Genomic DNA, 12,221 nt, shown 5'->3' with positions numbered 1-12,221 from the left:
ATGTCAGAGCAGAGGAGCAAGAAGCAGCAGAAAGAAACCTAACCTGAGCTGCTCCTTGCCTTGCCAAAGGGAGCGGGAGGTGGAGTGTAACGTGGTGAAAACACGGGGAGCTGATGTTAGGCAGGGAGGAAGGAGAGGTGTTGGACTGAAGTTGAGCCAGGGAGAAAGGCAGGAAAGGTGTTTCCCTAACTGTTTAGAATTTGTCATCTTTATTTCTCAATACCCAAATCGGTAAAGCTTGCTAACTGGCACTATATTAAGTGAAACTGCCCAGCTCCAGACTGTTTTGCCCACAGCAGGAGGCCTGCAACTGCCTCTGGCCACCGCTGCCAGGAAGAGGGGGATGCTGGTGAGGTGGCAAACCTGGGGTACACCGAGGCATGCGGGGCCTGTGCGCGGGTCTCCTGAGTGCTCTGTGCGGGCAGACCTTCCCTGGGACGGGACCAACCCCAGCTCTGCTGATGCGCTTGCACAGGGGGATGCTCGAGCCTCTCCCCGGGGTGACCGAGAAGGGACAAACCTCAATGTCCGCCTCCATCCCTCCTGCCAGAACGAGCCTTCTTGGAGCACAGCTTGACCCAGTCCCCAGCTCCATTAGGAGAAGACACCACCGCCAACCCTCTTCCATCGTGTTTTTAAAGCTATGAAAGAAATCGGCAGCAATGCTGAGCGTCGGATACATTTTATTGCATTAAAACCCCTCCTGCTCCGCAAGTAGCGCTGCTCCCTGCGCTCAGAAGCACTCGCTTCTTTTCCCTGCGCAACCAGCAGCAAGAAATCCCACGCCAGGACCGGTTCACTGCTCAGCAGCAGCGCTGGTCCTCCTCTGAAACGCAGCTACCCCTTCTCAATAAGAGCCAGGAGGTGGCTGAGCGTGGGCAGGATGTGCTCGGGGGGCACCCCCGGCTCCTTGCCCTGCCCGGCAGCCCGGAGCAGAAAGCCGTGCATGCCCACGGCTCGGGCTGCCCTGTAATCCCGGGCATAGTCATCCCCCACGTGAGCCGCCTGCTCTGGGGGGACCCCGCCGAGGCGCAGGGCTTCCTCGAAGATCCTCCTGTCCGGCTTGGCGAAGCCCACGTCCTCAGAGGTGAGGACGAATTCAAAGTGGTGCCGCAGGTTGCACTGGGAGAGGACGTTTTCCAGCCGGTTATCAAAGTTGGAGACCACCCCCATGCAGAAGCCGCGCTGGCGGCACCGGCTCAGGGTCTCGCCAGCTCCCGGCAGCACCTCCCAGTTGCGGGCACTGCAGAAGTCGCGGTAGAGGTTTTCCGCCATCAGCGTCAGGACTCCGTCTTCGTGCACGCCCGAGAGCCTGAAGGTCTGCTTCACAACGTCGACCCACCACTGCTGGGAGCTCAGCCCCCGGCCCCGGCCGTAGTTGGGGAAGCGCCGGCTCTGGGCTCCGTACGCCTCCCGGAAAGACTGACCGAGTGCCTCCGGCTGCACCCGGACCCCGTGAGCCCGGGCCTCGGCCGCGTAACTCTCCCCCACCGGCTGCCGCAGCCGCAGCAGCGTGTCCTTCACGTCCCACGTTAGTAAGCGGAGCCTAAGCATGGCTTCAGTAAAGCTCAGGACTAGGGGAAACCTAGAACAAACAGGGAGGCGAGAGCCAGATGCTCTGCCGAAAGCGAGTCGGTACGGAGCGTGGCTCACGCCAGTCTATCAGAGGGGTGTGGGCACCGGCCCTTTGTCCATGTCGCACCCACTGGTGTCAGCAGCCCCCGTGGGGGGCTCAGGCCCCTTCTGGGGTCTGCATCGCGATACGGCGGGGGAGGGAAGGCCCCGCTCCGAGTCCCAGGGTGCAAAGTCTCCCGGGCCGGGGCAGCTGCACCCCTCCGTGGGTGCTGCAGCGGGGCCCTGCGTGGGGCTGCTGGACGACCGGGGGGGGGGGCGGGTGCACCTGGGGCCGTACCTACAGTGTACGGGGGCCGGCTGTAGGGGGCTGGGGGTGCGGGGGGGGGACCCGGGGCTCACCGGGCCGGGTGCCCGGGGGCGGGGCGGCAGGCGGGGGGTGGAGGTGTGTGTGTGGGGGGTACGCTCGGTCCCGGGGCCCGCGGGCGACCCCCGCCGCGGCCCGTCCCGCACCCACCTGCGCCGCAACCCCGCCGCCCCGGAAGCCCCGCCCCCCCGAAGCCCCGCCCCCGGAAGCCCCCGCCCCCCGCGCTCAGGCCCGTCCCGCCGCCGCTTCCTCCTTCAGCCACCGCAGGAGCTGCGGCGCGAAGTACGTGATGATGGCGTCGGCCCCTGCGGAGAGACGAGAGGCTGGAGCCGCCCCGGGACGGGGGGGGGGGGACACACGCGAGGACGGGGTCGGGGTCGGGGAGCAGGCCTCGGGGCCGCCCGCCTCACCTGCGCGCCTGAAGGCCGTCACCGCCTCCCTGACGGCAGCCTCCAGGCTGAAGGCCCCGGCCTGGGCCCCGTGCCACAGCATGGCGAACTCCCCCGAGACGTGGTACACGGCCAGCGGGTGGGTGGGGTGCTGAGGGCAGCGGCGGGGAGGGAGGTCAGCCGGCGGGCAGGCGGGGGACACCCCTCCCCGTGTCTGGCGTCCCCCCCCCACTCCCAGCAGGAGCACGGAGGCCCCCGGAGCCGCTCCAGTGCCCACCTCGACATGCAAAACCAACAGTCGCATCCCCTCCGGTTTGGATATCCAAACGGTCCAGCCCAAATGCACACCTCTCCTCGCCCTCCCCCTCCAGGGACACCCTGTGCCCTCACTGGCACGCAGAAAGAGCTTACTCGAGCCTTGACGTCCCTCACGAGGTCCAGGTAGGGCATCCCTGGCTTCACCATCAGCATGTCCGCTCCCTCACGCACGTCCCGGTCCTGTGAGGGGAACACGCGCGCGACCCCGGCAGCTCAGGGTAGAATTAACGTTTTCCAGCAAGTCCACAGTTGGTTTTCCCCAGAAGTTTTGACCCAGTGGTTGGTTTTCCCAGGAGGGATCACGGGAGGGTTTGGTGAGCCCCTAACAGCCACAGGAGCCCACAGATGGGCTGCGATGGGGGAGAACCGATGCTCCCCTCACCAGATGCACAGTGCCTGGGGAAAGCCGGTGGCTGCGTGTCCCTGGACCCGACACCCCGAGCCGCGGCAGGGCACGGGGTCACCAACTCCTCGGCTCCCAGCACGCAGTCCTTGGGCCCATGCTGGGGACCAGCTCTCCGGCAGGCTGATGGGCATCGCATTTCTCTCACTTGAGAGGGAAGAGCCTCGGCCATTTTGGCTGGCGTGCCTCCTACTGCCTTCTGCCTCCAACACCCCTGGGCTTGCTCTTCCCCAAACCCACGACCCTTGGTGCCGCCCCGGGCAGCCCGACCCCGGCTCACTCACCACAGCGCGCATCGCCAGGCCCCTGGCGCCCGGGGGCAGCTGGTAGCATCGCCTGTCGCCGAAGGCGGGCTTGGATAGCGCAGCATCCCTGATGACGGGCAAGGCAGAGGGCAGGGGATGAGGACCAGCACCGCTCCCCGTGCCTCTCACCTCGTACAGCTTCAGAAACGTGAGGACAGACTAAGACAAGTGCCTGAGCCACCAGGGCCAGGAAAGGGGGGGGCTCTCCCGACCTGCCTCAGTGCCCCAGGATCGCTCTGGGAGGCCCTGGGAGCCATGCTTCAACACCCGCTGCCCTCCCCGTGCCCGGAGTCTGGGGTAAAATCATGTCAGATGTTTTCCTTTTGCTCTTTTCTGAGGCAGGTCCCTCAGGGATGCCCCATCAGGGTCAGGCCTTTCTTGGGACGAGGTCTACTAGTTGACTGAGCTGAAGCTTGTCCCTAAAGCCACCCTTTGGGGCAACACCAGCTCCTGTGACTCCCCTCCTCACTGCTCCTGGCAGCTGCAGGCAGCTCCCTCTCTGCCTGCCTTGCCACCAGCACCCAGGACGAGCGGGTGAAGGGGTGGGATGGAAGATCACCCAAGGTTATCTTCCCACCAGCCAGCCTCTCCTGGGCAAGGTATGTTTGTCTCCCTTTTGCACCGGGAAGTAGGAGGAGAGCGCTCCAAAGCGACCAGCATGGCCCCAGCTGTGGCCCAGGCTCTGGCCGAGCCCCGTTCCCAAATAACTATCTGGGGACGCACCTCCCGGCCAGCCCGGCGCTGGCTGGGGACAATCCCGGCTGAGGGACAGACCCACCTGAAGGGACCGTAGAAGCACGAAGCAAACTTGGCGCTGTAGCTCATCACTGAGACCTGCAGAGGAGAGCGGAGCTGTGAGGGCCAGAAGCACAGTGCTGCATCCCCACGCCGGGGCAGTAGCGATTCCCTCCCACAGCTGTTTTATACTCTGCCTCACATCCTCCTTCCCCTGCCAGAGGCCTGGCACCCTCGCTGTCCCTGTGTCCGGCCAAGGACATTCCCTTCCTGTGTGCACCGGGGCAGGGAAATGCCTGTGGCATGTCCTGGGCAAGGTGGGGGTTTGCTTCTCCCACCGCTTGCCCAGGCCCGGTTGTGGTGCAGCCTCCCCATGGACGTCGCTCCTGCCTTTGGCACACACAGATCCCGAGCTCACCTTGTTGCCCAAGTCATTGGAGATCAGCGCCTTCTTCATGGCCGCGATGCGCCCATCCATCATATCTGAGGGGGCAACGATGTGGCAGCCTGCAGGGAAAGAGCAGAGATGCCGAGAAGTGCCCGAGGCTGTGACTCTGCCTCAGGAGGAGGTGACCCCAGGGCCTGAGGGGCCCCGGGTGCCTGCAGCCCTGCCGGGGCCAGCGCGTGGAGGGCTGGGGGAGCCTCCCCCGCCTCGGAGCAAAAGCTCTCCCAGTTGGAGCCAGGCCCAGTTTGCTTTTGGGCCTGCTGAAAGCGAGAGGGGGCCAGTCTGCGAGAGTCAAACTCGGGCACCGCTGCCGGGAGACTCCTCACCTGCTTTGGCATAGGCCAGCGCCACTTCGGCCAGCCGCTGGCAGCTGATCTCGTTCTGGATGGTGCCGTCTTCACGCAGGATGCCTAGGAGACAAACCTGGGGTTAGGCGAGGGGCCGGATGGCCGGTTGCCTCAATCCCTAGGGTGGGAGCGTGGCTCTCGCTACACAGATGCTCAGAGCATCAGCGGGGAACACGTTAAGGGAGCTGGATAAGGACCAGGGGACCAACAACGCAGCCCTCCAGGGACCGGACACAACACGTGGGTGCTCCAGGGGAGGGAAGACAGAGATGGGGTACACAGACGGGCACTCAGACAGATTCAGATGGCCAGGGAGTGGGTGCCTTAACCACCCGTGCCTCCCAGCCTGCTCTCAAAACCTAGGAGAGGTCCCTCAGGCTCAACTGCACCAGTACAGGGGAGCCAAGTCTTGGCGCAGGTCCCGGCAGCACCCAGAGCTCCTCAGCAGAAAACGGCAAACCCCCAGAGACTCCCAGTCCTGGGAAGGTGCCCGAAGAGCAGCCCGGGACCCCAGGCTGTGCGCTCACCGCAGTGCCCGTGGGAGGTGTAAGGGCACAAGCAGACATCGCAGGCTATGAGCAGCTCTGGGAAGGTGGAGCGGATCCTCTTGATTCCCTGGATGGCAGGCGTGTCCTCCGCATCAGCGGCGGAGCCTCTCTCGTCCTGTGAGAAGATAAATGCCTCAGCACAGAGAGCCAAGGGCTTCCCACCGGCTCCTCCGTGGCAGCAGTTCTGCCCAGGAAACGTTTTCTGAACCGTGAGACCCTGTAACGCAGAGCGGTGTGACCACCAACGATGGAAAAGGGCTATGGAGTAGTGCCTCTGAGCAGGGAGTGCAGGTCTCAGGGCCACCTGCAAGAGCTCTGGGAGCTTTTCGGGTGTCATTACAGTCTCCCATCCCCATCCTGCTCTGCTGAGCGGGGTGCAAGCACGCCCAGAGACCCTGAACTGCTCCTGTTTGATCAGGAGACCCCCCCTGGCCCCACACTGCTCTCCCACACCCCTGTGGCTACCCCAAGCCCCCTGCCACCACCACCCACGCTGACCTTGTGGACCCTGCTGGGCACCCCGAAGATGAGCACACACTTCAGACCATCTTCGACGAGGGGACGCAGCATCCCCTCCAGCTTGTTGACTCCATACCTGAGAAGAGCAAAGTGAAGGGGGCTGCCAGGCACCCAGACCTGCTCTGTGGGGCAAGCTGGTCTGTGAGCGATCCAGCATCCACAAGCATCCATGCCAAGCAGCGGCTGGAGGCATGGGGGAGGTGTTGCCTGAACATTGGGAGGAACAATCCAGGACCTTATCGGGGCCTACAGGAGTGTTATCTACCCGGCATGGACACTCTTTGCTCTGAAAGGACAAGCATGCTCTGCCCTTGGATCCCTTATCTCGGCTTCCCGGTTGCAGATCCAGCCCGCCTCCCCACAGGACCATCCCCCTGGGGCCTTTCTGACCACAGCCCTGCTAACGGAGCGGCAGATGAAGACGGGAGCTGCCAGTCCAGCAAGATCTAATGCAGGACCGGAGCCCGTGTCCTTGCACAGGTTTTCTAGCTGCTGCTGGAAAGCCCATTCGCTTCCAACTTCCCTGTGTGCCCAGCCCACGCAGCGTGCCAGTGCTCTGGGACATCGCGAGACCCTGGCGCTGTCCCTGCCAGTGCTGGTACTTCCCCAGCATCCCCAGTACGATTCCCTCCACTTCCACGGTGGACGAATGCTCCCGCCCTGCCTGATGCTGGGGGATCCCCAAGGCAGGGACCACAGAAGGTTGGAAGTGTCACCCCTGGCCCATGCTCATCTCAGGCCATACATCAACCCTGCTCAGGCACGGGGCACGGCAGCGACTGGCACGCAGCTTGGAGGGGCTGGGTCCTTACCTGGCTTGTCCAGGGAGGCTGGGGATCGGCTCCACTGCATCAGGGCTGTCACTGCAGGAGGTGGATGGGACAGAGACATGAGGACTTGGCATGAGAAGGAAGCCCCTACCCCAGGCTTGTCCACAGGGAATCTTTTGGGGAGTCCAAACCTATCTAAGACCTCAGGGAGCACCTAAGCCAGTCAACCTGAGCTTGGTCCATCCCTAACCCAGAGAGCCAGGGCTCACTCACGTGACAAAAATGGGGTAGATGAGGTTGGAGGCATCGAAGGTGGTTGCTGTACACTGCCAGGAGCGTAGCACAGGGTGGAAGTAGCCGCTGTGAAGAATGGAGTCTGCCTGCATCTTCACTAGGAGGCTGTGGAAGGAGACTCTGAAACACCAACAGAAACCGGCAGGCTGGTTAGCGGCGGTGTCCTGGCAAGCCAGGGCTATCGGTGCATGCAAGGAGGGGGATGAGATCCAGACAGCCGCTGCAGGACCGTCCCTGTCCTGCTCCAGGGACACGCGGGGAGCGTGAGCTGCAGCCCAGCCAGCTTCGGCCCCACTCTCCCGGGGGCTGCCCCGTGCCGGTGTTGCAGGACCCCGCATCAGCAGTCACAGCACAGCACTTCCCGTAAACAGGGATGGCGCCGACTCCTCCCCACAAAACGTCCCAATTCTGCGTGTGAAACCGCCAATTTACAGCCACCAGCGTCCTCCCGCAGCAGAACCACATTCACATGGTTCAACACTACCACCCTCGTCAGGCTCCGTCTGTTTTAGCTTGCGTAGCTGTAACAAGTTTTCTAATGATGAGATGGTCATTGCTTAATTCATTTTAGTTTTGCTTAACGCTGTATAATTGTGTGATACAGCTTTTGCACACAGAGTAGTAAAAAGCTGCTCTGCGTAGCACGGAGTATTTGTGGCCACAGTCTGAAGGTGCAGTTGCAGAAGAGTACGGGCACTGGATGAGAGAGAGGTGCAGGATCATCCTGAAGACACCAGGACCACGAACCCTGCAGTCACACAACTCCAGAGGCCGCTTACTGCTGGATAAAGAAAACTTGGGAGTTGGGCAAAACTGATTTCAGGGGTAATGAAGAGCAATGACTCAATATACAGAAATCAAGTGTTAGCTATGTTATTGTTGAAACTTTTTCTTTAGCAATATTTTCTTCTTGTGTAACAGTTAGATCTAGTAATAATTCTGCGATTAGACCATTAAGATTTAAATTTCCACTAGCACTAAATTCTCACCAACGTGTGGTTGGTGAGAGTACGACGGAAGGGGCCGGGGGAAGGCGGCTGCCCCGGGATGAGGCATTTGGCTGCAGCACAGAAGAGAGCAGCTGTTACGGCCGGGACGCCCGGGGAGCCACAGCCTGAACAACAGACTGTTTGTACAGAGCTGCTTCAAGGATTTGTGCTGGCTGCGTGCACAGGGCTGCATCCCACAAACATCCCCGCACAGAGGAGCCGGGGGTGCCCCGGGAAACAAACAGCAAAGTCCCTGCTGGAGACCACAGATTTTGTTCCGAGAGCTGAAACCGGAGGGAGGCGGGTGGGAGGAGAGCTGGAGACGGGCTTCTGAAAGAGCAAGCGGGATTCCTCTGCTGGCTCCCCCGGGCAGGGCAGGGCTTCCCACGGGAGACAGAGTGGACACGAGGATGGGACCTGTCTCAGGGGAGCGGCCCCGCAGTCCCCAGTCCCGTCCCAGGAGGGATTCCCCAGCAATAAACCTCGCTGCCCCCGGCTCTCTCCGGAGAGCAGACACGGCTCACTTAGCATCCCAGGATGCAGTCCAGGGGAGAAAGTTTTACACCAGCACCCGTGACAGCAGTCAGCAACGGAGCTGGGCAGGAGATGGCTCCATTCTTCTGGAAAACCTTTAATTTGTAGTGTTCACCTATTTTACACACGCAAGACCCTTCAGATATTCTAATGCTGAGCCAAATCCTCAGTCGGTATCAGGCCACCCCAGTGCATAGGGCACTTGTAATATAGGGGCATCGCGCTCAGTCCAGGGCTTGAACTGAGGCTCTCGTTCCCCTAGCAATCACCTCTGCTTGGGGATGGGGGAAAAGGCACCTCTCAATTACTTACAGGCTTACACATATAAAAGCACTGTGTAAAAAAATCGGATGGTGCTTGCGGGGGACGCAGACCAGCTGACGGGCACGCTGGCAGTGTCACGGCATCACTTTGCAAGTAATTTTTAGCACTGGAAAGCTGCCGCTCCAGTCCTTACTCGCAGGGAAAGGGTCAGCCCTCGAGTGAGCTGGAGTCGGCAGCCCCAGTGCAGCGGCTGGGCTGCTCAGGCAGGGCTCCAGGCAGGGCTCCAGGCAGGCAGCAATCGAGAACAAAGGGCTCAGTGAGCAAAACTCACCTCGAGAATCCAAAAAATGCTTTAAACAGCTAATCCCACAGGAGGAAGGGGAGGGGGGACACGGGGTGGGACCAGAGGCACCTGACTGTAGGGGACAGATAGAGGCCACAGCTCCAGAAACTGCCCTCTCCGGGAAAGGAGGAGACGGGCACCTGGCAGAATTGCAGAGCGGAGATAACAGCCAGGACGGGTGGGCCCCGGCGGAGCGCCCGTCTGCTGCGAGGCCAGGGGAGCCGGGGTGCCCCTTACGAGCCCCGCGTGCAGGAGAAGCTGCTGCCGGCTGCAGGCTCCCCTTGCCCACGCAGGGCACCCCGTCGGACGAGGGCACCGGCGTCTTACAGCCGCAGAGCTGCCGCGCGCCCCACAGCTGCCTGACAGCCAGGGAAGGGCAGGAGGGATGCAGAGCAAGGACTGCAAGACGATAAGGGACGTTGCACCACATACGCTACGCCCTCGAACAGGGCTGTTTCCCCCGAGATCCCCTTAGGGCTCCCAGCAGAGCACACGTGCCTCTTTCCCCGACATGAATGGCCCAAATCTGTCTTTCTAAAGCAATTTGCTTCATGCACACCAGTAAGGAGGAGTTTAAGAAGAGCCCTGCAGCTCCCTCCCGAGCAAACGGCTCCGCAGCAGAGTGGTTTCACCTTTGCTCCTTCACACTGGGACTGCTCGAGGACCAGCCCAAACCCGCCGCACCTGAACCCGTGCCTTCGCCCAGCCCGGGCCCACCGCAGTGACCCCGGGTGCCTCGCTGTAGTCGAGGAAAGAGAAGCAACCGCAAAACGAGAGCACCGTGCACACGCCACCCCCACCCCCCCATTTGCACTAGCACAAATGGAACAAACTTCGCGGACGGGCTGAAGCCAGACCCGACGCACACCAAGGGTGAGCTGTGAATCTCTGCCCCAGCTGCTGACAGCACCGCCGGGCCGGCAGCTGCCCGTTCTCCGCCGAGACACGAGGAAGTTGCCTTCCAGCATTTTGGGATACAGAAACGCAGGCGGCTTCGTCCTTCGCTGCACGACTGTCTACCTGAAACCCTGGAGACACGCGAGCTCCTGAAATCCCAGGTGGGAGCGGGGACGGACCGGAGCTTACTAGGACAGCGGAGCTCCCCAGGGAGACAACGGAGCTGTGGGTTAATTAACAGTCGCTAACAAAGGTCAAGACGCTAATGAAGATTTCCTTTTCCAGGTGAGATCTGGAAACGGGGATGCTCGGGGATGCTCGGGGTGTGTGTCTGTAATTACACCGCAGGATGAACGGTGGCTCCGGACCGCCGCCAGCCCGCAGCATCGCACGCCGCTCGGTGCTCTCCCCACGTTTGCCACGGTAACCGCCGGTTACCGAGCCAAAAACGGGCTGCCCCTTGCTGTGACCTTACACCAGGGCTGCCCTTGCTGCCTGCACACAAGCGCTGCCTCCTTGCCCGGCCGGGCCCTGCCCCCGGAGTCGTCCCGGTCTACGGCCTCCGGGCAGCCCTGCAAGGGGCCGGGGTCGGGGACCGGGGGGTGGGGGGGGAACCGGAGCCGGGGCGACCGCCCCGGCTCCGGTTCCCCCCCCCACCCCCCGGTCCCCGACCCCGGCCTCGGCGCTCACTTACCGCCGCCGCCTCGTCCCGCTCCGGCCGTGTGACTCTCCCCTGCAGCCCTCTCGATTTGCATAATCCCGCCCCCCCCGATTAGCGTAGGCCCGCCCCCGCGGGAAGACGGCGGGAAGTCTCGCGAGGCGGAGCGCGGGAAAGGGCTGGAGGCGGTGCGGCGCCGCGGGGGGGGGGGGAGTGGGGTGGTGTCGGTGCGGAGCAGGGTTTTTGGGGGGTGGAGGGGCCTGGAGCAGGGTTTTGGGGAGCTAGGGGGTACTAGGGGGGTCTGGAGCAGGGCTCTGGGGTGCTGGGGGGGCATGGAACAGGGCTTTGGGGTGCTGGGGGGCACAGAGCAAGGCTTTAGGGTGCTGGGGAGGCTGGAGCGGGGCTTTGGGGTGCTGGGGGGCACGGAGCAGGGCTTTAGGGTGCTGGGGAGTCTGGAGCAGGGCTTTAGGGTGCTGAGGGGTCTAGAGCGGGGCTTTGGGGTGCTGGGGGGGCATGGCACAGGGCTTTGGGGTGCTGAGGGGTCTGGAGCGGGGCTTTGGGGTGCTGGGGAGTCTGGAGCAGGGCTTTGGGGTGCTGAGGGGTCTGGAGCAGGGCTTTGGGGTACTGGGGGGGCATGGAACAGGGCTTTGGGGTGCTGGGGGGCACAGAGCAAGGCTTTAGGGTGCTGGGGAGTCTGGAGCGGGGCTTTGGGATGCTGGGGGGCACGGAGCAGGGCTTTAGGGTGCTGGGGAGTCTGGAGCAGGGCTTTAGGGTGCTGAGGGGTCTAGAGCGGGGCTTTGGGGTGCTGGGGGGGCATGGCACAGGGCTTTGGGGTGCTGAGGGGTCTGGAGCGGGGCTTTGGGGTGCTGGGGGGGCATGGAGCAGGGCTTTGGGGTGCTGAGGGGTATGGAGCAGGGCTTTGGGGTGCTGGGGGGGCATGGAGCAGAGCTTTGGGGTGCTGAGGGGTCTGGAGCAGGGCTTTGGGGTACTGGGGGGGCATGGCACAGGGCTTTGGGGTGCTGGGAGGGGTCTGGAGCGGGGCTTTGGGGTGCTGGGGGGGCATGGCACAGGGCTTTGGGGTGCTGAGGGGTCTGGAGCAGGGCTTTGGGGTGCTGGGGGGGCATGGAGCAGGGCTTTGGGGTGCTGAGGGGTCTGGAGCGGGGCTTTAGGGTGCTGGGGAGTCTGGAGCAGGGCTTTGGGGTGCTGAGGGGTCTGGAGCAGGGCTTTGGGGTACTGGGGGGGCATGGCACAGGGCTTTGGGGTGCTGGGGGGTCTGAAACAGGGTTTTGGGGTGCTGCAGGGGCCTGCCAGGCCAGTGGAGGCTGGAGCCACGCTGCAGGCCTGGCAGCACGCATGCAGGACGTGCTGTTTTCTCCGTCTCGTCAGCACGGGGGATGCACGGGTTGGGTTTATTGCCTGGTGTTCTGCAGCTCCCACACAATAACAACGTCTCCTTGGCCCGCTGCAGTGCCTAAACCCAGACCCCGTATCTCTCCTCTCTTTCCCCCCAGCCTAGTGCCTCTC

The 12,221-nt window shown here is 62.9% G+C and overlaps 2 protein-coding genes across 2 annotated transcripts; both read right to left on the bottom strand.

Moving 5' to 3' along the window:
- Positions 1-666: 666 nt before the first annotated feature.
- HDHD3 (haloacid dehalogenase like hydrolase domain containing 3) lies at positions 667-1,871 on the bottom strand. The gene has a single exon (XM_076355435.1). It carries the CDS (start codon positions 1,552-1,554, stop codon positions 838-840), a length of 717 nt encoding a protein of 238 aa, XP_076211550.1. The 5' UTR covers positions 1,555-1,871; the 3' UTR covers positions 667-837.
- A 293-nt stretch (positions 1,872-2,164) lies between these two features.
- On the bottom strand, positions 2,165-10,762 carry ALAD (aminolevulinate dehydratase). The gene is made up of 12 exons (XM_076355489.1): positions 10,734-10,762; positions 6,992-7,132; positions 6,761-6,811; positions 5,928-6,024; positions 5,409-5,544; positions 4,861-4,944; positions 4,508-4,596; positions 4,133-4,188; positions 3,334-3,421; positions 2,740-2,826; positions 2,350-2,479; positions 2,165-2,244 (listed from the first exon to the last, which is right to left on the bottom strand). Exons 2-12 carry the CDS (start codon positions 7,102-7,104, stop codon positions 2,165-2,167), a joined length of 1,011 nt encoding a protein of 336 aa, XP_076211604.1. The 5' UTR covers positions 7,105-7,132; positions 10,734-10,762.
- Positions 10,763-12,221: the final 1,459 nt, after the last annotated feature.

The sequence above is a fragment of the Aptenodytes patagonicus genome, chromosome 18 (genome assembly GCF_965638725.1).
Source record: "Aptenodytes patagonicus chromosome 18, bAptPat1.pri.cur, whole genome shotgun sequence".
Classification (NCBI taxonomy): Eukaryota; Metazoa; Chordata; class Aves; order Sphenisciformes; family Spheniscidae; genus Aptenodytes; species Aptenodytes patagonicus.
Note: the sequence above shows the minus strand (reverse complement) of the source record. Positions and strands in the feature narration are given on the sequence as shown.